This window comes from Stegostoma tigrinum, chromosome 2 (genome assembly GCF_030684315.1).
Source record: "Stegostoma tigrinum isolate sSteTig4 chromosome 2, sSteTig4.hap1, whole genome shotgun sequence".
NCBI classification, from domain to species: domain Eukaryota; kingdom Metazoa; phylum Chordata; class Chondrichthyes; order Orectolobiformes; family Stegostomatidae; genus Stegostoma; species Stegostoma tigrinum.
This window is the reverse complement of record NC_081355.1, coordinates 138,542,956-138,568,934: the sequence shown is the minus strand read 5'-3', so window position 1 is coordinate 138,568,934 and position 25,979 is coordinate 138,542,956. Positions and strand designations below refer to the sequence as shown.

Here is a 25,979-nt window from a genome sequence, read left to right as displayed (position 1 = left end):
TATTTGAAAAAAAAGTGCCTCGCACACCTCTTATAAACTAGCCATCTCTCACCTTAAACTTAATCCCTCCCCCTTTTGTATTTGACACTACCACCCTGGAAAAAGAGTCCAACTATCCACCCTATCTGTACCTCTCAAATTTTTATACTTCGGAGGTCGTAGACATGTTCGCTGAGCCAGTGGGTTTGGCTGTAAATGTTTTGTCACCCTGCTAGGTAATATCGATGTGCCTCTGGTGAAGCGTTAGTAATTCTGTACCAGTTGTTATTTATATGCCTCAGTTTATTTGGGTCTTTGATATCACTTCCAGTTCGGTTTCTCAGTCATTTACACACAGGGTCAAATTCAATGTGTTTGATGGAGTTCCAGTTAGAATACCAGGCCTCCAGAAATTCCCTGGCATGTCTGTTTGGCTTGTGTGATTATGGGTGTGTTGTCCCAATTGAATTTGTGTCCCACTCTGTTCATGTATAGTGAGCCAAGTGAGAACTGGCTGAGTCTTTTGGTGGCCAGTTGATGTTCATGTATCCTTAGTGTCAGTTTTCTTCCGGTTTGGCCTATGTAGTGTTGCTCAGTCCTTGCATGGGATTTGTATATTACACCCGTTTTGCTGGTTTTGGGTATGAGATCCATTATGTTCGTCAGTAGCTGTTGGAGGGTGGTTGTTGATTTGTGGGCTATCCTGATACCTACAGGTCTGAGTAGTCTTGTGGTCATCTTTAACATGTCCTTGTTAAACGGCAGCATGATTAGTGAGTCTGGTTGTGCTGTGTCTTCCTGGTGTGGTCTGCCACAGAGGTAATGGCTTTTTGGGTATCCATTCCCTTTGAAGACTCCATTATAGGTGATCCTGGGCCGCTGTGCATAGTTCTGGGTTGCTGCCAATGTGGCTCAACCGACTGTACCGTATATCACCCCGCCATACACACCTGAGCTAAAAATCTTCTCGAAAACTTTTTATACTTTTATCAGGTCGCTCCTCAGCCTCTGACACTTTGCGAAAAGTTAATCAAGCATTTCATCACAATATAACTGTTTGTTTTAGTAGGAGGAGAAATCTCCTCACCCAGATAGTGGTGAGCCTGTGGAATTCTTTGCCACAGAATGTGACTGATTTCAAAACACTGTATGCTTTCCAGAAGAAGTTAGATGTAGTTCTTAGGACTGCCAGGAGCAAAGGGTATGAAGAGAAAGTGGGGAAACTTGATGCAGAGTTGCATGATCAGCTATGATCATGGATGACAGAGCAAGCATGAAGGGCCAAATAACTACACATGATCCTATTCTTTATGTATCCTTCTGGTGAATTTGCACTGTGACCATTTCAAGTATATGCATCTTTCCTTATGTTCTGCTCTCCAAAGTGAACAAAGTATTTCAGATGGGGTCTGCCCAGGGCTTGTGGATGTGAAGTATCACGATTATTTTTAAATTCCATTCACCTTGAGGTAAAAAGGTAAATAATCCATTAGCTCTGTTGGATTAGTTTTTGTGTCCTTTCTTATTTTGGCGACATGGCCATTGTTAGGAGGCTGGCATTTAATTATTCAATAAGGCAGTGGTTAGGCATCCTCTTGAACAAGCATTGGAATTTAGTTCAACTGGCTGATCTGGCATTGCAGATACAGATAAGAGTCAGTCTAATTGCTGTCATTTAGTCACATGAAGGCCAAAATCAGACAAAAATGACTTTCTTCTCTATGGTGATCTAGCCTTTACAACAGTTAAATATAATAAAATCCCTCCTATGAATGGATTCCAGAACTGCACACAGCTAAATTATTGCAGCCTGACCAATATTTTCTACAGCTCCAGTATAACTTCCCTGCAATTAAACTCAATGTCTCAGCCAATAAAGACAAGACGACTATATGCCTTCTTAACCACTTTATCCACCTGTGTTGCATTAACTTGTATTCTCCTGAATTTAAAAGGTTGAAGGTGATTGATAGACCATTATAATCACTACATCCCCACCCTGTGCAGTACCTTTTAACAATTTACGTACATGGAAGTCTAAATCGCTTTGTTTTCCCACTGTTTTTATTCTGTACTTATTCCAGTTTGTCACTCAAAAATCTATATTAATAAAGAAGATCAGTGTGCAAGCGAATTGAGGGCGTGGCTACAATAACACTGATAATACTGCTTACTTACATGCTTGTGCTATGTACAAATGGAAAAACTGGAATTACTGCATTTTTGTTTGAAAAAGGATTGGTCTGAAATTGTAACATTCAAAAGGCTATAAATGTGGAATTTGTCAATTATCTAAAGGCATCTATCCTCTTATTTCAATTCAAATAAACTTTAAATTAAAAAAAATGACATCCTCCCTTGCAAAGCATTTTATTGTATAAACTATTTCATTCAGCTGAGTGATATTGCAGTGCAAAATATTGCAAGATTAGTGTAATACTCAAGGTTGATTTGACCAGTCAGTTCAGCTGGTAAATTCCAGAAGAAAAAGAATAGACTCAAATATCACTCTCACTAAGCCTTCAATCGGGTCCTTTTGAATGCATTACCACAATTTGGCACTTTATTTTACACTGGTTTTGATATCAAAACCAGTTATTTTTATCTAACTGTTGGTAGAATGCTGTGTGGCCTGGAATCAATCTTAAAATTATAAAACAAGAGTTTTGGAAATAACTACTGAAGCTTCGCCAAAAGATTCAACATCTAAATAGCAGAATTAACAGCAAATTAAGTGGAGCAGCAGAAAGAAACAAAGAACAAAGAAAATTACGTGCAGAAACGGGCCCTTCAGCCCTCCAAGCCTGCACCGACATGCTACCTGTCACAACTAAAACCCCCTACCCTTCCTGGGACCGTATCCCTCTATTCCCATCCTGTTCATGTATATATATCAAGACGTCCTTTAAAAGTCACTATAATATCTGCTTCCACTAGCCTCCCCAGCAGCGAGTTCCAGGCACCCACCACACTCCGTATAAAAAAAGTTGCTCGTACATCACTTTTAAACCTTGCCCCTCACACCTTAAACCCATGTCCCCTGATAACTGACTCTTCCACCCTGGGAAAAAGCTTCTGACTGTCCAGCCTGACCATGCCCTTCACAATCTTGTAGAACTCTCAGGTCGCTGTTCAATCTCTGTTGTTCCAGTGAGAACAAACCAAGTTTCTCCAACTTCTCATCATAGCTAATGCCCCCCCATACCAGTTACATTCTCCTCCAAATAATATATATATATTACAAACAGAAAAGGTCCCAAAGCTGATCCCTGATGAACACCACTAGTCACAGCCCTCCATTCAGAAACATACCCTTCCATTGCCACCCTCTGTCTTCAATGACTGAGCCAGTTTTTTATTCATCTTGCAAGCTCACCTCTGACCCCATGCCCGCCACGAGGGACCTTGTCAAAGGCCTTTCTGAAGTCCATGTAGACAGCATCCATTTCCCTACCCTCATCGATCATCTGTCCCAGAATATGATGGGACAGATGATCAATATGGTGGGATTTTAAGAAGCATTACAAAAGGAGGAAAAGACAGAGCCAATCAGGAATATTTAAGGAGAAACTTACACAGCTCTGGGCCCAACCTACTGAATGGCTTCTCTGAGGAGGGGCAACAACTGGGATAAACAAACAGCATGACTGGTTTATTAATAAAGAAAACAGACTGAGCATTATTAAGAAATCAGGCCAAAAGCAACTTGCATTTCTTTCATTCTTTCAGTCATGAGATACGTGTTCTTCCTTTAAGACACAATAAAAATTTACAAACTTTCAGTCATTGGCCCCAATAATGCGTTATGTTGCTAATATCACTCGTTTGACAATACTGCTGCAAAACATTTTACTACATTAGAAAGAGCTATACGAATTTTTTTGCTGTAGGTTTGACTTGCTTGGGCAAAATGTCATCAACAACATTTATGCAGCACTTGTTAGCATGGTAAAATCCCCCAAACTGTTTCAAAAGGATTATATCAAATGAAATGTATCTTTGAGGCATATATCAAGAGATCCTGGAACAGGTTAACAAAAGTTTGGTCAATGGTAGGTTTTCAGGAGAATTTCTCTTTAAAGAGGAAATTGAAGACTAGCAATCATGGGTAAAGGGAATCAGGCTTGTACAAAATGCCAGAAGAATGCACAGCTAGCAGAATGGCTATAAAAGGTCGTGGAAATCATCATGGTCAAACAGACAGAACTGTCTCCTTCAGTGCTGTAAACGGATTGTAATGGGGATACCAAACAACTTCCTTAAGTGCTGTAATTTAAGAGAAACAATTGGACAGTGTCCAATAACGGAGGGCAGCCAACAGTATTATTTCAAATCAAAGCTGGAGGAAACTGTTAGATTTACTGGATAGATTTTTGATTTAGCCTCACTTGCACACTATATTGTTTCTTTTTTAATTTGTTTGTGGAATGTAGACACCTCTGGCTAGGCCAAAATTTATTGTCCATTCCTAGTCCATCAGAGGGTATTCCAGTGTCAACCATGTTACTGTGGGTCTAGAGTCAAATGTAGGTCAGACCAGGAAAGGAAGGCAGACTTCCCACCCTAAATAAAATTAGTGAACCAGATGGGTTTTTACAGCAGTCAACAATGGTTGTGTGATCACTATTAGACTAACTTTTTAAATTCTGGACTTTTTTAAAAAAATTGGACTTGAAGTTCACTATCTTCTGTGGCCCCACAGTAAAAAAAAAGTTTCAAAACCACGTTCTCTGAACAAGATTGGATTCTCTACAGTGTGGAAACAGGCCCTTCGGCCCAACCAGTCCATGCCGCCCCTTGCAACATCCCACCCAGACCCATCCCCCTATAACCCACACACCCCTGAACACTATGGACAATTTAGCATGGCCGATCCACCTAGCCTGCACATCTTTGGACTGCGGGAGGAAACCAGAGCAACCGGAGGAAACACACGCAGACACGGGGAGAATGTGCAGACTCTGCACAGACAGTTACCCGAGGCTGGAGTCGAACCCAGGTCCCTGGCGCTGTGAGGCTGCAGTGCTAACCACTCAGCCACAGTGCCACCCCATTAGATTGGGGTTCTGAATTACTAGTCCAGTGACATTACCACTACATCATCACATCCCCTCAGATCTCATATCTGCCTGCCACATATATTGTACTATTTTATACTTTATTATTATTATACTTTATAACATTGCATGATTTGCCTGGATTTATCATTTCCATCTGCAGCTCTGTGAATTACAGATTTCTCATTCCATCAAGGAATATTCAGGACCTATTTCTAATCTGGCTGAGTCTGACAAAACGGAGATCAAAACTATAATCAAGGTTTTGAGGTCTTCACAGCTCAGTTCAATCTTTGTACTATCAAACAGACAAGGCAGGCTAAGAAACATTACAAGGCAAGATCCCAGGTTTTGATCCCTTTTATGTATTAAATCAATAGACACCGTCCAGGGTGGAAGTTAGAGTACCTCATTTGGTTACATCCTGTTCTAGTGAAGAAACTCGATGAGACATACATTTCCAGAACAGAATCTGACACAAATTGCTCAGGTACATGGTAGCGCTCCAAATCATCATCCACTCTGGCAGTTCCTGAAGAGATCATAACTGTTGAATTAATGAATCCCTACAGTGTGGAACAAGGCCATTTTGTCCATCAAGTCCACAATGACCCTCCAAGAACCATCCCACCCAGACCAACCCCCTAACCTATCTCTGCAATCCCACATTTCCCGCAGCTAATTTACCTAACCGGCACATCCCCAGACACTACGGGCAATTTGGTTTATGCTGCAGCTCTACAAAACCCTGGTGAGACCACACTTGGAATATTGTGTCCAGTTCTGGTCACCCTGTTATAGGAAAGATGTGGAGGCTTTGGAGAGGGTGCAAAGGAGGGCTTGTCTTACGGACTCCCTTGTTCGCTCCACACTGCCCCCCAACCCCACCACACCAGGCACCTTCCCCTGCAACCGCAGGAAATGCTACACTTGCCCCCACACCTCCTCTCTCATCCCTATCCCAGGCCCCAAGATGACTTTCCATATTAAGCAGAGGTTCACCTGCACATCTGCCAATGTGGTATACTGTATCCATTGTACCCGGCGTGGCTTCCTCTACATTGGGGAAACCAAGCGGAGGCTTGGGGACCGCTTTGCAGAACACCTCCGCTCGGTTCGCAATAAACAACTGCACCTCCCAGTCGCAAACCATTTCCACTCCCCCTCCCATTCTTTAGATGACATGTCCATCATGGGCCTCCTGCAGTGCCACAAAGATGCCACCCGAAGGTTGCAGGAACAGCAACTCATATTCCGCTTGGGAACCCTGCAGCCCAATGGTATCAATGTGGACTTCACCAGCTTCAAAATCTCCCCTTCCCCCACCGCATCCCAAAACCAACCCAGTTCCTCCTCTCCCCCCACTGCACCACACAACCAGCCAGGCTCTTCCCCTCCACCCACTGCATCCCAAAACCAGTCCAGCCTGTCTCTGCCTCCCTAACCTGTTCTTCCTCTCACCCATCCCTTCCTCCCACCCCAAGCCGCACCTCCATGTCCTACCTACTAACCTCATCCCACCTCCTTGACCTGTCCGTCTCCCCTGGACTGACTTATCCCCTCCCTACCTCCCCACCTATACTCTCCTCTCCACCTATCTTCTTTTCTCTCCATCTTCGGCCCGCCTCCCCCTCTCTCCCTATTTATTCCAGAACCCTCACCCCATCCCCCTCTCTGATGAAGGGTCTAGGCCCGAAACGTCAGCTTTTGTGCTCCTGAGATGCTGCTGGGCCTGCTGTGTTCATTCAGCCTCACATTTTATTATCTTGTCTTACGAGGAGAGGTTGACTGAGCTCGGACTTTTCTGTCTGGAGAGAAGTCGGAAGAGAGATGACCTGATCGTGGTGTACAAGGTAATGAGAGGCATGGATACAGTCGATAGCCAGAGACTTTTCCCCAGGGCAGGATTGACTGCCACTAGAGGTCATAGTTTTAAGGTGTTAAGAGAAAGGTATAGAGGAGATGTCAGAGGGAGGTTCTTCAACCAGAGAGTTGTGAGCGCATGGAATAGTTTACCAGTGGTAGTCGTGGAAGCAGAGTCATTAGTGACGTTTAAGCGACTGCTGGACATGCACATGGACAGCAGTGAATTGAGGGGAATGTAGGTTAGGTTATTTTATTTTTGGATTAGGATTATTCCACGGCACAACATCGTGGGCCGATGGGCCTGTACTGTGCTGTACTTTTCTATGTTCTATGTTCTAATCCACCTAACCTACACATCTTTAAGAAGGGTTTCCAAATTGGCATGGGTCTCCATAAATGTGAACATAAAGTCAGTATTATGATAAGGGTGAGCTAGGGTCCTTCAGTGGTCATTAATTGAGGTCAAAGGGCAGGTCAGCTGCCAAACATTGTCCACATGTCCCTTTAATTACAGGGGTAGATGGACAGCACCTCTTTCAAAACAACTACCAGGAGACCGAAGAATTCAAAGTCATGGGGCTCAAGAGGGCTTGAAATTTCTATATAATCTTGCTGCTTGCTTCAGAGAATAATGCAGTTGTTCAGAAACAGCAACTGAGCTGCGAAGAAGATTTCTAACAGACGGTAGCACCTGTAGCTCCAGGGCAAGGAGGAAAATCCAAATTGTCCTGCAATGATTCATAACAAATAATTTAATTTCTCACTTCCCCCATACAAGATATTATTTTAACCAAAATGGTTTTCCAAATCTTGCAGCTTTGAATGTGAAACCTTTTCAGTCTGCCTAACACACTTGTCTAACTAGACATAAAGAGTCATTTTGGCAAAGGTGTGTGTCATGACACTTTATGATTAAGTAAATGAAAAAGAAAGAATACTAACTGAAGGTTAGAGATAATGACTTGTTGACAGGGGTTTTATATACAAACCTGAGAGCTCACTTTGGATGGTGCTGGCCTCAAAAACTAGCAGATACTAAAACATGCTACATCACAAGGAAAATGTACCCAACAGGCGAAGACCTCATTAAGGGCATACAGAACATGATTCAGACACTTTCACATCTTCCAAAAAATGCACGAACTCCTAATGAATCGCTTTCCCACCTTCAACCTCACAGCCCTGTGCAAAAGGAAAAAAAAAGAGGCAACAGTGGCCCGCTTGGTTCTCAAATATCAGCAGCTGAGCTCTCAATTTCAGTGAAAAGCTTCTTAAACTTCACCACTCAACCGTCCACTCACCCCACACCTCTTCCATGCATCCTCAGAACCCCATGTCACCTTAAGTCCATGCGCCCTCCACAATCATTCACACAGTATCCATTATGTACACTCCTTGAGAGTCATACAGTATCCCAGAAAATTTATGGAAAATGAAAGTATTATATAAAATAAAACCTGTGACAATCTATAAAACCCTAACCCATAAACTGGTATTCGATTCTGCAAAAAAAGGCATTCCTGCAGAAAAAAATACTTAATCCCTTAAATGAATATTATGTTATTTAACCAAATAGTATGTATTCAGAAGACGACAATAAGAAATAGGAACAGGAGTAGACCATTCAGAGCGTCCAGTCTGCTCCACCATTCTGTAGGATCCTGACTGATCTGAAAGGCCTAACATCCACTTTCCTGCCTTTTCCCTGTAACCCTTTATACCCCAACCGAAAAGATATCAATGGCAGATTATGTCATTATATCCTCTTAAAATGATCAATCATTCCACTAGGCAGTGTGTAAAAAGATCACCTGCTGACTTCAGGCTATTCTGGTTCTCAACTAAGTATTCCTAATAGTAACAGCTTTTAGAACAGCTGACAACAGCTCCAGCCAATGAAACCGAAAGACCAGATGCTGTCTCATTTACAGCTCAAAGCACATTTACAGACTGGAGTAGGTAGTTACACTGAAAAATAAAAGGACCTGCAGTTGAACAAAGTAAAAGATACCTGGACATTTAAATCTCAGCACATTTATCTACTGTTTTGAATATATTATGATAGAACATTATTCCCAATGATGAAAACTAATGCACATTAGCTACAAAATACTGTCCAATTTTAACAAAAAGGAAGATATTGCGGATGCTGGAAATTGGAAACAAACACTGTGAATGCTGGAGAAACTTGGGCAGCATCTATGGACAAAGAAACAGAGTTAACATGTCAATGCCAGTATGAATTTTTCAGATGAGTTCCAAATCTCTAGGTTCTCCTAGATCAGCAAACATCCTTTCCAAAGCAATGATTCAATTAAGTCACCCCTTGCTTTTCGAAACTTCAAGCCCATTCTGTCCAATCTTCCCTCATAAGCCAACATACCCATTACCGGTATCAGGCATAAATTATCACAGAACTGCTTCTAACACTTTACATCATTCACTGCTTTTGTGTTAGACTCCCCATGCAATATACAATAGCATTCTATTATTTTTTCCTAATTAATTGCAGTATCTGAATGCTACATGTGTGATTCTTGAATTAGGAAACCCAGATTCCTCTGTATCTCAGAGGTCTGTAATCTCTGACCATTTAGATAATATGCTGGTTTTTATTATTCAGTTTCTCCCTCCTTATTAATGTTTTAGGGATTCTTTCCTCTAATTTTCTGACATGCGACTCATCTCTGTACAATTGTATGCTTTTTTGTCAAGTCTCACACCATATTTAACTTTTTCAATTATTTACGTATGGAGGGACTGGAATTTTTCTTCCTCATTAAAATATAAGATTAAATAATCCTGCCTAGCATTATCTCTGTTGACCTAATCTAATTTGCCAGTTTACTTTAACTAGCTCTGCTTTCAATGCTCTGCCCATATGATGGCCTTTTTGAGTTTCAAATACAAGCCCTGAAACCACTCTCTTCTCCCTCCAACTGAACGTAAAAGGCAATCATATTTATGACCAAGAAGAATGTTCATTAAAAAATGTCAATTAATCCTATCATACAGCAGAAACCAGATCCAGCACAGCTATGGCTAACCCATCTAACTCGCACATCCCTGGATGCTACCAATTATTTTTCTAAAAGCATTGCCAATCTGCCTATCCTGCACATCTTTGGAGTGTGGAAGGAAACCAGGGCACCTGGGGCAAACCCACATAGACATGGAGAATATGCAAACTCCATCCAGGCAGCTGTCTAAGGCTAGAATCAAACTCAGGTCCCTGGCGCCATGAGGCAGCAATGCTAACCACTGTGTGACTGTGCCGTCCATATTCTCACATTTTGTTCTAACCAACGAATTAGCCATCATCTGAGTAAAGTAGGGAGGCTGCTCATTAAACGGGGTAGGCTAGGAAGTCATCAGATATCCATAACACAATAAGCTTCAATAAGTATATGCAAAGGAAGAGAATAGGGAAAGTAAATTTAGTTGTTTGGAGGACAAAAATGGGCAGGTAACAATGGGAAACTCTGAGATGGCAGAGGCATTAAAATGATACTTTGTCTCTGTTTTCAAAGTGGAAGATAATTTCTTCACAAAAAAAATTGCAATTAGAGGAATTTGGTGAAATTACTGTTAACAAGGGAGAAGGTATTAAGTAAACTGATGGGACTAAAGGCAGATTAGTTACTGGGACAGCACAGATAGTAGATGCATTACTTACAATATTTCAGAATCCAAGGAATTTTGGAAAGGTACCAGTGAATTGGAAACATGCTAACGTGAGCCCTTTATTCAAAAATGGGGTTAGGCAACAAGTGACAAACCATAAAGCAGCTAGTTTGATCTCTGTCGTGGCGAAGTTGCCAGAGACGAAACATAATGGAAGAGATAACTGAACACCTGGAAAAACAAAGCTCAATTCGCCAGTGTCAGCAGTGCTTCATGAAGGGCACATGCTGGTTGAGAAACTTGTTAGAGTTCTTTCAGGACATAACCAGCATGGTGGATGATGGGGATCCAGTGGATGTGGTGTATCTGCACTTTCAGAAGGCATTTGACAAGTTGGCACGTAACAAACTGATCCAAAAGGGTGGGGCCCAGGGAGTTAAGTGTAGAATATTGGCTTGAAAGAGGATTGGCTGACTGAAAAAAAGCAAGGGGTTGGGATAAATGGGTCCTTCACTGGATAGCAATCTGTAACTAGTGGGGTGCTGCAGGGTTCAGTTCTCAGGCCTCACCTATCTACAATCTATACAAAAATGGTCTAAAGTAGGGACAGAGTGCAACAGAACACAATAGTTGGGAAAACAAATTGTGATGAGGAAATAATGAATTTACCGACAGATGTTGATAGGCTAGGAGAATGCACCAGAATCTGGCTAATGTTTAATATGGATGAGTGCGAGGTCAGCAATTGTGGGCAGATGAAGTAAACGGCAAATTATTATTTAAATGGTAAGTAAATTCAAAGTGCGTTCATGCAAAGAGATCTGGGAGTCGTTGTGCATGAATCGTAGAAAGTGGGTAGGTAGGTGCAGCACATAATAAGGACAAATGGAATCCTGGCATTCATTGCAAGATACTGGATTAAAGAAGTACTGAAGTGTTGTTAGAATTACACAAGGCATTGATGAGGCCACATTCAGTAATTGTGCCCAGTTTTCATCACCCTACTTGTGGTAGCATTGGAAGCAGTTCACAGGAGGTTCACCAAGGTTGTTTCCAGGGATGAAACAGCAGTTCTACAAAGGAACAGATGAATAGCTTGGGCTTATATTTGCTGGAGTTCAGAAGAATGAAGAGGAGATTTGATTGAGGCATATAAAATGCTAAAGGGAATTGATAAGTTGGATACTGAACAGATGTACCCCCATGCAGGACAGTCTTGAACAAGAGGTCATAGACAGAGTGAGAGAAGATAGGTTTAAAACTGAGATGAGGAGAAACTACTTCTCTCAGAAGACTACGAATCTGTGAAACTCTCAGACTCAGAGTACCATGGCGGGAGAATCGTAAATAATTCAAGAAATAAATACATACTTTTTGGACTTAAGGGGCATCTTTTTCATGCAGAGGGTTGTACGCATGTGTATGGAATTGCCAGAGGAAGAGTTGGAGGCCGGTACTATCACAACATTTAAAGGCATCTGGATGGATATATGAATAGGAAGGATTCAGAGGGACATGGGCCAAATGCTGACAAATGGGACTAGATTAATTTAGGATATCTGGTTGGCATGGATGGGTTGGACCAAAGAGTCTGCTTCCATGCTGTCCAGCTCTACGAAGAAAAATGGGATAAAAAGGGCTGTGAGGAACAGGCAGTAAAGTGGAGTCGAGACCAGGATAAGGTCTGCCATGAACATTTTAAATGGAGGAGCGGGCTTGAAACGCTCAACTGCCTATTCCCATTCCTAATTCCTATGCTCTATGTAATATGCAAAGCAAGACAGTGAGTGGGAATAGACAATTGAGCTCATGACAGAATGGGTTGAATATCTAACTTCAATGCTGTAAGGTCAATGATTCTAATCCACATTATTCAATGGTGCACTGGTTGGTGTCTTTCCTCTGAACAAGGGCATTATTTTAGGAAGCCAGTTACAAACATATCATATCTTAAAAGACAGACTAAACAAAAAAAGTGTTTCAGTTCAGATGCATGTTTCCATGCACAAACATACATGCCTCTTGTCAATGACCTTCCTTCTCAGGAGCCTGGTTGTTCTTTAATTAATTATACTTACTTCAGACCTGGGACGTCCAGAAGATTTGTTAGTCCTGTCCAATTAATTTCAAGCAACTGGTGATTAAAAACAAAGAATTATTTTCAGTGTACAACTTTCAAAAAGTGCCATAAAGCTGCAAAATTAATTGAAAATGTAAATTGTTAAATTACACCTTTGATGCCAATATATGACTACCTAATTCAATAAGCATTCAATTCCTTCCATTATTATTTTAACAGAGGTATTTGCCTCGCTTATTTAAAAAGTTGAGAAAGTAATGAATCCATAGGAAAATTAAACAGCAATTTTGTTAAGTGTTTCATAAATCGGTCCTTGAACAATTTAGGATCATCTGAACCCCAAAATGGGTTTTAAAAACTTGTTACTGTTTAAGCTGTATTACATAAAATCACTAAATTCACAGATCTGAGATTACCAATCTGAATGATTAAATTATCATAAACACATGCTCCCACACCATGTACTACTTATTATGATCTAATCACTGTAGGTTTAATAAACTAAATAGTTAATTACTAGCAAACAAGGAACACTGCTTACTAAGTACAAGTTGCAATTTAAACAGACTGAGAACATACACAAGTTATAACGCCAAAATGACTTCAGAAAAGTTAGTTACATTTTCAAAATCTGTTTTATGTTTTAATCATAGAGATGGCAATTTTTCAAAAAATTTTACATTAGCAAACTTGAATCCGATTTATATATATGGTGTATTTTGAGCTAATAGCTTTTTATAGCATTTTGGATGGCGTGTATGGGGGATTTAATGATTAATTTGTCAGCATCTCTGGAGCCATGTTTTGTTAAGAGTTTTTGAGTGTTCATGGGGTGATAATAGGAATTTGTATGCAGATTATTTAACTAACAGAGTAAATATTAAGTATTAACATGCTTTCAGTTTATAAGGATCAGGAATTGTTTCTTCTTTCTCAAGAAGTACTAGTTGAAATTAGCTGTAAAAGACAGTTCCTCCTGGAGAAAAGGAGTTAATTCAGAAAAGTTAGAAAATAGTTACATCAGTGTAACAGAATTAGTTTGAAAATTCCAGCTTAGGAGTTTGGTTGGAATCATGAATAAGTTATTTGAAGCTGAGAAAGCCTAAGCTCAATTGTGTGACTAATCAAGGAAGAGGCTTCCAAACTCTTAAAACCAGGAAATGAAGTATGTAATTATATCAAACCTATACATCTGATCAAGAAACAAATGTTCTTTGGATGTTTAAGTATTCTAAAATAAATAGGATTATTGTTCTGAAATCTCTCAAATTGTGTTGTATGTTACTAGCTTGGTTTATTCTATTTTATCTTTTCTATAATGAACTTCTAACTGACTTTTAAACCAAATCTGCAGCATTGCATGCTTGTGTTTCAGTGAGACGACCTCCCTAAGTAAAATGTATTTAGCCAGATTTCAGACTGGGATCTGACTTGCCCAGCAGTAACAGTAGCTGGAATAACATACTTGAGGGATTTCTATTAAATGTGTTATAAAGATCAGTGTTCAAGTCTGACATTATGGTACAGGAATTGCAATGAACTGAGTCTCTGGCTCATCTAACTTTACAACTGGTATAATTACTGTTACAGCATGTCACTCCTGTTGCATATCACTTAAGAGCTGTGAAAGGCTTAAGGCGAACCATTTCACCATAAAAGATAATACACAGAAAAGGTTGCTTCACTTAAATCTTGCTTTGGTTAAGTTAGTCACCAACTCCAAAATTTACATATTTGCAATAATTCATTTCAAGGTTACCATTTCCTTCAGTCATACTTCAGTGAGTGAACAAAGAAGTGTTAATGATGATGCTGGCAAATGTTCACAAAGGGGCACAGGAGTTCCAAACAGCAAACTGCTAATGGTCACAGCATTTTTCAGCTAATATAAAATGACAGCATTGCTTCAGTTCTGTGCTTCATTCTGTAATGATTTTACTGTCCATAATCCACTGGCATGTAATTTACAATACTGATGCTCAACAATCAGCACTGCCAAACTGCAACAGCTACTTTCCACTCATGCGAAACCAGAAGTCTGCTTTACATCTTTTAGGGTGCAATGCAGAAGATTTTATTTGTCTTTGAATTGCCATTTAAGAACTGAAACCAGCAGTATTAAAAAAATGGATTACAGCAGCTCTGCAAACTGATGCTCTCCAGATCCTGTCATGAAATCCTGTAGCAGTAAGTGAGCTCACTGACACAGTTAACCAAGCTATCACAATTAATAAGAAAAAGAAGTAGAATAATATTATTATTCTAAAAGTGGGTAAAGAATTGACTTGAAAACATTGTCTGTCTACAACTTTCAACAATGTGGATGTGTGGTGAGATCACTTTTGAGGGGGCTCAACCATTTGCAGTCAGGAGTCAATGAATTTTAAATTAAATATGTTTTAAAATAATACTCCAAATTGTGGGCACAAACACTAGTCACCAGAAATTCTCTTGACCACTTAAAATCTTATGGGCCGCCTCAGTCAACAAAGCAAGAATTTTTATCACGGAGGAAAACTCTCAGTCTGCAGGAGGGGGCACTTCAACAAACTGATTGTCCTTATTGCTGCATAACTGGACATATTTTATACATGTTTCATGGCAAATAAATTTCTGTTGTGATCACAAGGATGAAATTGTCACTAAAATCTGTGCTTAAAACTGGTATTATAACTAGATCAGATAAAACATGGTAAACACAGATTAGATTGATTTATATATTTTACTATATAATAAACGAGAAATAACACAATTTACCAATTAATAAGCAAAAGCAAGTACAGATTAAACTTTCTAATAATGCCTTGTATTAAACAAGTAATTTCATTGGAGGCTTTTGTGCAGTCAGCAAACAATTTTTAGGTAGGTGTTTGATTTACGGGCTATCAAACAAAAAAGCATGGTTGTTTGCTGTGACAATTACCTAGATTTTATTGTGGCAATGACAGCAAAATTAGCAGAATTTGTAATCACAGTCAGCAGTGCCTGGACTCCATATTTATGCAGAATTTTGGGAAATTCAGATGTTGCCACGAATAGTGCTATGCTTCTTCGTAAGTTTTGCCCGCAATCTCTCTGCCTATAAACTCTATTTGTATGCTCTCCTCTCACTACACCTGACGAAGGAGCTGCGCTATGAAAACTTGTGATTTCAAATAAATCTGCTGGACTAACTTAGTGTCATGTGATTTTTGACTCTTCAGAAACTTGTTGCTGGAGTACCCCTTGATTACAATCAATAGAAATCAAAAGAATCATCAAGAATTTCTGTTCTAACTGCTGTTATACCTTCTGTAAAAAATCCTCAAAATAAGCTGTGGAATGCAGTCTAACTGAAATTTTACTGCATGGGCTAACTCAATCCCTGCTAAATATCCTCATAAAAACCTACTACAATATTCGTGGATGGTCAAATTTCTCCATAATGTAAAAGATTGTGCAATCAAGATATTATTACTTTGGAGATTTGGCATACAAACCGACGATTTCAGCCCAATTTGTCGGCAATAATGGAGGGACATTAGAAATTATTTTATGCAACCTGTTCAGACATGTTATTGCCACACACCTGGAGCAGGTAGGACAGTTTCCTAGCGCAAGAGTAGAGACGTTACTATTGCACCTCAAGAACTCTAGTGGAAGGACAGCAAACTATTTTTCTAAATCAACCAGTTCAGAGATGCTATCACACACCTCTAGAGCAGGGGGGACTTTAACCCGGATCTCGGACACAGCTCGCCATGAGTCAGCGCTAGGGCCACCCCACCTGGTCAGAAGCCACCGCCAGGAATTCACACTTGCCTCTGATACCATCATGAGCCCATGCTGCTAGGCCCACTTGTTGCTCCCACAACTGAGTTCTTCCGAAGAAACAAGTAAAATAAAGAAGAGAAAATAAAATGAGAAAAGGGAGGCAAGCAGATGAGTCCCAGGCTCAGAAGCCCTACTCTACCACCCCCTTACTGGAAGATACCCACTGTTCCACAAGTGGCCTTTCGAAAGGCCATGAAATGCTTTTCTTCCTACTATGTTGCATCTGAATACTTACATGTGATTAGCAACTTGCTATTCCAACTGCTGCACAAAGGTTTCTAGACTGGGCAATGAGGACAGCTTTCTTTGAGGTCTGGAGCATCCACCCTTGTTTAAACAAATTTAATGGGGAAGCATGTGATGACATGGCTGCGGAAAATAAAGTAGTTTCCCTGCTTCCTCAGATCAAAATCAGCTTGATGTCCGGTCTTATAATTCTGAAGATTTAAAAATAGTAGAAAGGAAACACTTTTCAGAACTCTTGCATCTCAGAATCGACAAAGCCTGATGGACTTCCACTTATCGCATTTGGCGTAGCAAACCACTCAGATCTACATGTTCAACAATGATGCATTGTATTTGTAAATTGATATGACCTGGTGAGTAGCAGTGAATTAGTTCCCAATTTTTTTAAAACAAACTTCTTGAAAGTGAAAAGGATAATTTTCTACTCACTAACCCAGAGGAAAGTATTAAAAAGTGTGACAGTGAACACACACACAAATATAAATTTTGAAAAGGGAGAAGGTCCGGTGCACAAAGGAAGATCAAGAATAGGCAATTAAAGACATCCTGAGAGTTCTTGAAGTGTTGGATTTTAACCAGAGACTGGGTTGTTTGATCGATATTATGCAACTCGCAGTAGTTAAATTTGTAGATATTCCTGAGTCCTTGGTGAATGATTGTTTATCCTTGCTGCTGTATGGAACGAAAAACTTCTAGTGTTGCAGCAGAAGATGAAAATCACTCAAGGATGACTAAAAGACTACGATACCAGAATTACCAATTTTTAGCAAATGATCGGATAGCAGCAAAAATAAAGTACCCATTACATCACCATTTGAATGGTGGAAACACCTATATGAGTTTCATTAGGCCCACTGACTGAACTCTAGAGCACAAAGGTTTGGCAACAGTCTAAAAAAAATCACAGGACAGTAGAAGCTTTAGTGTGATGCAACTCTTCATGGTCAATGAAATGAAATTTTATAGTTACTTAAAATGTAAAACTGAAGTTCTTTGGCTCTCATGCTTTTTTTTGCAGAATTCAAAAGCTGTGAAATTACTCTCAATTAGCCAACTAATTGTCATAATTGCATATACACATGGTAGGAAAGTAATGTCTGCACATCATTTCAGCTGTCACTGCAATAATCTGGATATAGCATGAAAACATTAGACTTCCTATCTGACATACTATGTTTGTGCCCTCCAAACCACTTTCCCCTCAGAGTCCATTCCCAGATGGCCCAGAAAATCCTGGACAAAATCTTGAGATGACATCACGGAAAAGAGGTAGAGAGGTAAAGAACAAAATCTGTTCATTAACATTTACAGATCAAGTAAAAGCATTGATTTGATTGTTATGTGAAGAATTGGGCAATAGGAAGTCTGTTATTTTTAATCAGACAGCATCTTCATTCACTGTCACAAATTTATTGGCAATAATAAGTCTAAAAGCTGTTTAAAACCTCTACCAAACAAGATGTAAGCAATAACTTCTCATGGGGCTAAATTTCCTTTAATAAATGGACTTGGGGAAATAATGAAAATAACGTCCTTTGAATAATTAATGTACAATTTCCTCTCACAGGGCCATGGACTTTTATTGCCAAGTTCACATACTTTAACATTCATCAGAATGTCAACCTGAAACACTAAGATTGGTACCTCTCCCCATAAATATTGCCTACCTTGTTAGTGCTCCAGTATTTTCTGTGAACACTGGACCAAAGTTTTGAGGAATTAATTTTTCATTCCTAAAATGTACCAGCAGCTTTCTTGGAAATGTTACAACTCATTCCAAGCACATTATTACACATTTATCTCCTCCCTTTGCTACAAATCAAACATTCTATCAAGGTATGTGTAGTAAAGAGATGACTATAAGCATGGAATCAACATTAACCCCCTGGTGTAAAGGATTAAGGGACTGGGGTGGATGGTTTGGTGGTGGTGGTGACTTCAAATAAGTGAAGCAACTAAACAAAAACAAAGAAATAACTAATTGCAATGAGAATGTAGGATATTTGACAACATAGCATTACCAAAGTAAACTGCATAGAAAGTTAACTGAATGTCAGTATTGTATGTGTGCCTTGCCATTAAGATAGTTCATTTTTAAAAGGACTCCACAGGATGTGCATACAATGTTGTGGTGTTGTCCATTAGTCAGCTTTGGATCTGCACTGATGATCAATTGATTATAATATTAAAGCACAACATGGTGAACAATGACAGAAAACACCATACTGAAAAGATGTTCAGTGCTTGAATGGTCAGCAAACAAGTTAATTGACAGGTGAAACACATGGTTGGTCATATTAAATTGTGCTCGTGCACGACACAACACTCGGTATCTTTGTTTGTTACAGTGGAGCGTACAGGAAATCTAATTTACTCAAACAGACAAATTACTATTGAGGTTACAAAGTGTGGAGCTGGATGAACACAGCAGGTCAAGCAGCATCTTAGGAGCACGAAGCCTGACGTTTCGGGCCTAGACCCTTCATCAGAGAGGGGGATGGGGAGAGGGTTCTGAAATAAATAGGGAGAGAGGGGGAGGCGGATCGAAGATGGATAGAGGAGAAGATAGGTGGAGAGGAGACAGACAAGTCAAAGGGGCGGGGATGGAGCCTGTAGAGGTGAGTATAGGTGGGGAGGTAGGGAGGAGATAGGTCAGTCTTGGGAGGACAGACAGGTCAAGGGGCCGGGATGAGGTTAGTAGGTAGGGAATGGAGTTGCGGCTTGAGGTGGGGGGGGGGGGGGATAAGTGAGGGGAAGATCAGGTTAGGGAGGGGGAGATGAGCTGGGCAGGTTTTGGGATGCGGTGAAAGGAGGCTTGTGAAATCCACATTGGTACCAATGGACGGCAGGGTTCCCAAACAGAATATCAGTTGCTGTTCTTGCAACCTTCATGTCGCATCATTGTGGCACTGCAGGAGGCCCAGGATGGACATGTCGTCTAAGGAATGCGAGAGGGAGTTGAAACAGTTCACGACTGGGAGGTGCGGTTGTTTATTACAAACCGGCATAGGTTGGTAATAAATTGATGAAGAGTCTAGGCCTGAAATGTCAACTTTTGTGCTCCTATGATGCTGCTTGGCCTGTTGTGTTCATCCAGCTCCAGACTTGGTTATCTTGGATTCTCCAGCATCTGCAGTTCCCATTACCTCTGATACAAATTACTATTCAGATGCCAGTTTAGCTCACTTTAGAAAGGCAAGTGATCAGAGTGGATTGGTAACAAGCAAAGAAAGGCATACCATCAGAATATCCAAAAAAGTAGAGTAGTTTAACTTGGAGGTTGCAGATCTTCCAGCAGAATTTCAGATACATTAACAATATAAAAAGCCTTTAGATTTAGGTGTATCTAACTCAGAGTAGCAAATCATTGAGCTTTGCCTCGCTACTGGAACACAAGTCCACAGAGACTTAAATCAGGATGAGTGGCCAAAGAACTAAAAGAGTCCAAATTGTATGGACCACACTAGAAGACTAATTCAGCAGATTAAATTTCTACATTCAGTGACTGGAGTGCATGCAATTGAGGCAGAAGCCTCCAGAATTCACAAACGCCTTTCTAAGCAGATACAGAGAAAAGGATGTGTGATTTTTCAGATAAGGAACTAGTAAACAGAATTGCTGAGTTGGTGATCGCATTCACCTCCATGGATGCTTTCCAGAAAGATTTACAAGACAAACTAAAGACTCGTATAGAAGAATGCCTGCATGATGGACATACATACAAAGCCATCCTCACAAGGTGATAAAGCTAACAGGTCCCAAATACAAACTCAACAGTTGACACACTAGAATATCAAAACATAGCAAGACAAAAACCAAGTCGTGTAGAAACTCAGCATGTCTGGCAGCGCGTCATTCGAGTTTCTCCAAAATTTTTGTTTTTGAGTCAGAGCTCCATCATCCACAACTCAACTGCATGCTCCAAGCAAGTGTCCAGTTTTCAATCAGTTTTGCAAGGTATATCGCAGAGAAAGCCCCTGGCAGATGTTTCACTAGAACAAAGGTGACTGAAGCTACAAAGACTTGTGCGCTGATTCAAACAGACAATGCGAAATGAGTATTTTCCAGGTGCAATAAAAGACAACCTGCTATCCCATCGGAGGCACATATGAAATGATGGACAAAACCAGAAGCTGATGATATACACCACGGGCAAAAATGATGAGTGTGTTTCATATTGCCAATCTAGATCAAAATCCTGGCAATTCCTCCCTAATGGCATTGTGGGTGCACCAATGGACTGAAACATTTCAAGAAGACAACTCACCACTACCTCCAGGGCAACTAGGGATGGGCAATAAATGCTGGCCAGCCAACGATTTCTATATTCTGTAACTGAATGCTTAAAAACCAAACAGCGACACAACAGAAACTGAAGAAAAAGGGAAGGCAGATTTAAGTCGCTTCTGAATTAGTAGCGCCCAGATCTCAGCTCTCAGCCATGGAGAGGAAAAACAAAAAGGCTGAACAACTACCTTGGGGTAAATCCAAAGTTGAGAATGCCACCTCTGAGATGATAAAGTATTTAGGGAAAATCTCTGCTCAAGTCACAAAATAGGAATTAAACGCCGGAAGGGAAAGAAGGAAAGTAAGATGAACTACAAGCTCTAAATGGACATCTCGTTAAGCTATATCTTTTCATTTATCTCTTTTTTGTCAATTATCAAAATGGCACATATTGTAGCAATGTATGAAAGCTTTTCACTGTAATTCTCACTGTAAAATACACATGACAATAAAATCATTCATTCATTCACTAGCTCACTTAATCTATTGAAAAGACTGCTGACTTTCGATAACACACAAAACAGATCAGACTCAGTATGAACAGCTGAACAGAAGCATCAGCTCAAGTTCAAAATTACTGTAGAGAACTGGATTCAAGACACATAAATATATATAGTATTAATTTGTTAGTTTTGTTTGCAACGCGATTATTTACATTCCTAAGATTACAAAGGTTGGAGCTACAGAGGAAAGTGGACATTTCAGTAGCAATCTTCTAAGAATCCTTAAATTCTAAACAAGTCTCTGAGGATTGGAAAACTGCCAATGGAACACTCTATTCAGAGACAAATAACAGCTAACTATAGGCCAGTGATAATGGGAACTGCAGATGCTGGAGAATCCAAGACAACAAAGTGTGGAGCTGGATGAACACAGCAGGCCAAGCAGCATCTCAGGAGCACAAAAGCTGACGTTTCGGGCCTCGATCCTTCATCAGAGAGGGTTGATGAAGGGTTTAGGCCTGAAACGCCAGCTTTTGTTCTCCTGAGATGCTGCTTGGCCTGCTGTGTTCATCCAGCTTCACACTTTATTAACTATAGGCCAGTTGGCTTAACACCTGTCATTGGGACAATGTTAGAGTCTGTTGTAAAGGATTTAAGAACAAAGCATGAGAAACATATAATCAAACAGTCAGCATTGCTTCAAGTAGGGTAAATCATGCCTGAGAATTCAATACGATTTTCTGAGCAGGGAGCAAGCAGGATAGATAATGGAAAATGTAATGGATTTGGGTTTCCAAAAGGCATTCAGTAAAACATTGTAAAAATGTTACTTAATAAGACAAGAGCTGCAGGTGTTGGGGTTATATGGATACAAGAGGATTAACTAACTAACAAGACAAAGGGTTGGATGAAAAAGGGACATTTTCAGGATGGCAACCTATAACTGGTGGAGTCCGACAATGGATCAATGCTGGTGCCATGATTTTTTTAAAGACTGGAGCAGGGCCAATTTTGGGGCCATTAGGTAGGATTTAGCAGAGGTTGATTGGATGAGTCTGTTTGAAGGAAAAGAAGTGATGAATAAATGGAAGCCTTCTAAAAGTGAGACATCAAGAGTTCAGGGACAGTATGCCACTGTTAGGGTAAAGGGAAAAGCTGGCAGATTTAGGGATCCCTGACTAAAGGAGGGATATTGAGGCTCTGGTCAGGAAAAAGAGGGCAGCATACATTGGGTTTAAGCTAAAATCGGGCTCAGGTGAATCCCTAGATGACTGTAAAAAGTGTAGGGAAATCAGAAAAGCAAAAAGACAATATAAAATTGATCTGGCAGATAAGGTTGGATAATATAGCTTTAAAGCCTCTTGAGATTAAGAGTAAAGGGACGACTAGGGAGAGAATAAGTGCCCTTAAAGATCAGCTTGGAGCAAATGTTTATTGAGGAGAGAATCATAGACACTAAGGAGATAAGGGAAACTAATGAGGATGTTTTGGACCGCACACACGTTACCAGAGAGGTGTTTGCAGCCTAAAAGCGCATTAAAGTGAATAAATCCCCTCGGCCTGATCAAGTCGATCTTCATATGTTGTGGGAGGTTAGGGAAGAAATTGCAGAGGCCCTTGCAGAGATTTTTGCTTCATCCTTAGCCACTGGTGAAGTTCCGGATGACTGGAAGGTGGCTGGATGTTGTTCCTTTGTTTAAGAAAGGCAGCAAAGACAAGCCAGGGAACTACAGGCTAATGAGCCTGATATCAGTGGTAGGCAAGTTACTGGACAGGATACTGAGGGGACAGGGTCAACCAACATTTGGATTGTCAAGGTCTGATTAGGGATAGTCAGCATGGATTTGTGCGCAGGAAGTCATGTCTGACAAGCTTTTTAAAGAGTTTTTTGAAGAGGTAACCAAGAGGATGGCTGAGGGTTGGGGGAGGCAGTTCGCAGAGGTTGTTGTCAATATGGACTTCAGTAAGATCTCTAACAAGGTCTTGCATAGCAGACTAGTCTTGAAAGTTAGGTTGCATGAAATCCAGGGAAAGCTGGAGAATTGGATTCAAAATTAGGTCGCTGGTAGGAAACAGAGGGTGATGGTTAAAGTGATAATGGGAACTGCAGATGCTGGAGAATCCAAGATAATGAAATGTGAGGCTGGATGAACACAGCAGGCCCAGCAGCATCTCAGGAGCACAAAAGCTGACGTAAGGGTCTAGGCCCGAAATGTCAGCTTTTGTGCTCCTGAGATGCTGCTGGGCCTGCTGTGTTCATCCAGCCTCACACTTTATTATCAGTGATGGTTGAAGGTTGTTTCTCGGACTGCAGGCCCATGCTAGTGATGTGTCACAGGGGCCAGAGCTGGGACCCTTTGTTATTTACACAAATGATCTGGATGTGAATATACAAGGCATGATGTGCTTGATACAAAATTAGGAGGTCTCACTGATAGCGAAGAACACAAGAACAGAAGAACGAGGAGCAGGAGTAGGCCATCTGGCCCCTTGAGCCTGCCCCGCCGTTTAATAAGATCATCGCTGATCTTTTTGAGACTCAACTCCACTTAGCTGCCCATGCAGCATAATCCTTAATTCCTTTACTGTTCAAAAATTTATCTAGACTCACTTTAAAAACACTCAGTGAGGTAGCTTCAACTGCTTTACTGGGCAGGGAATTCCATAGCTTCACAACCCTTTGGATGAAGAAGTTCCTCCTGACCTCAGTCCTACATCAGCTTCCCTTTATTTTGAGGCGATGCCCTCTAGTCCTAGTTTCACGTGCTAGCAGAAACAACCTCCCTGCCTCCACCCTATCTATTCCCCTCATAATCTTATATATGTTTCTATTCGATGGGAAGCTACTGGAGAAGATACTGAGGGATAGGATCTATTCCCATTTGGAAGAAAATGGGCTTATTAGTGATAGGCAACATGGTTTTGTGCAGGGAAGGTCATGCATTACCAACTTAATAGAATTCTTTGAGGACGTGACAAAGTTGATTAATGAGGGAAGGGCTGTAGATGTTATTTAGATGGACTTCAGTAAGGTGTTTGATAAGGCTGATGGAGTAAGTGAAGTCACATGGGGTCCAAGGTGGGCTAGCTAGATGGGTAAAAAAACTGGCCAGCCAGCAGGAGATAGAGAGTAGTAGTAGATGGGAGTTTCTCAAATTGCAGACCTGCGACTCGTGGTGTTCCACAGGGATCTGTGCTGGGGCCACTGCTGTTTGTGATATACGTAAATGAATTGGAGGAAGGTGTAGGTGGTCTGATCAGCAAGTTTGCAGATGACACTAAGATTGATGGAGTAGCTGACAGTGAAGGGGACTGTCAGAAATTACAGCAGAATATAGATAGACTGGAGAGTTGGGCAGATAAATCACAGTTCGCGTTCAATCCGGGGAAATGCGAGGTGATGCATTTTGGAAGATCTAATTCAAGAGCGAACTGTACAGTAAATAGAGAAGTCCTAGGAAAAATTGATGAACAGAGAGATCTGGGTGTTCAGGTCTGTTGTTCTCTGAAGGTGGCAATGCAGGTCAATAGGGTGGTCAAGAAGGCATATGGCATGCTTTCCTTCATCGGACGGGGTACTGAGTACAAGAGTTGGCAGGTCATGTTACAGTTGTATAAGACTTTGGTTCGGTCACATTTAGAGTACTGTGTACAGTTCTGGTCGCGACATTACCAAAAGAATGTGGACGCTTTGGAGAGGGTGCAGAGGAGGTTCACCAGGCTGTTGCCTGGTATGGAGGGTGCTAGCTATGAAGAGAGGTTGAGTAGATTAGTATTATTTTCATTAGAAAGACGGAGATTGAGGGGAGACCTGATTGAGGTCTACAAAATCATGAGGGGTATAGACAGGGTGGATAGCAAAAAGCTTGCCCCCCATACCACCCCCCCCGAGTGGGGGACTCAATTACTAGGGGTCATGAGTTCAAAGCAAGAGGAGGAAAGGGAGATATGCGTGGAAAGTTCTTTACGCAGAGGGTGGTGGGTGCTAAATTTAGAGAGACATGGAGATACAGCTGGAGAATGGGCTGAGTTGAGTGGCTTTTGCAGGAGCGAGCACAGACATGAAGGGTTGAATGGTCTCTTCTGTTATAAAATTTGATTCTATTCATCGGTCTTAAAATGGGTGACTATTTGCCCTGAAATTATGCCATCTGATCCTCAACTTCCACAGAAGGAAAAAACAATTTTCCTCATCTATGCTTTCAAATTCTTAAGAATCTTGTATGCTTCAATGAGATTGCGTCGCATTCTTCTAAACTCCAATGAGCACAGGCCCACTCCATTCAACTTCTCCTAACAGAACAGTGCCTCTATAACTGGGAGGCAGTCAACAAAAGTGTTACTGGGTTGATCCTGGTAATGGAGGGATTTTTTTCTTTTAAATGTAGAAAGGTTGAACCTACACATTGGAGTTAAGGGTGCTGCACAATTACACTGCCTTCTGGCTGCTTTTACTAGAGTGGACAACTTTTTAAAAGTTGAGTGAAGAGGAGGAATGAGCATTGTAATAATGTTATGTTGGTTTTACAAAAGGATTTTTGAGACACATCCAGATCCATGGCTTCATTAAGCTTCACAGACTTG

At 40.8% G+C, this 25,979-nt stretch overlaps 1 protein-coding gene across 4 annotated transcripts in view; it reads right to left on the bottom strand.

Annotated features, from left to right (window-relative positions):
* The window catches only part of esyt2b (extended synaptotagmin-like protein 2b), a 228,004-nt gene that overhangs the window by 66,340 nt on the left and 135,685 nt on the right, over positions 1-25,979 (bottom strand). For all 4 annotated transcript variants that reach the window (XM_048555387.2, XM_048555396.2, XM_048555406.2 and 1 more), the window contains exon 7: positions 12,605-12,660. In XM_048555387.2, the coding sequence (XP_048411344.1) occupies positions 12,605-12,660 (56 nt within the window). The remainder of the gene's footprint in view (positions 1-12,604; positions 12,661-25,979) is intronic.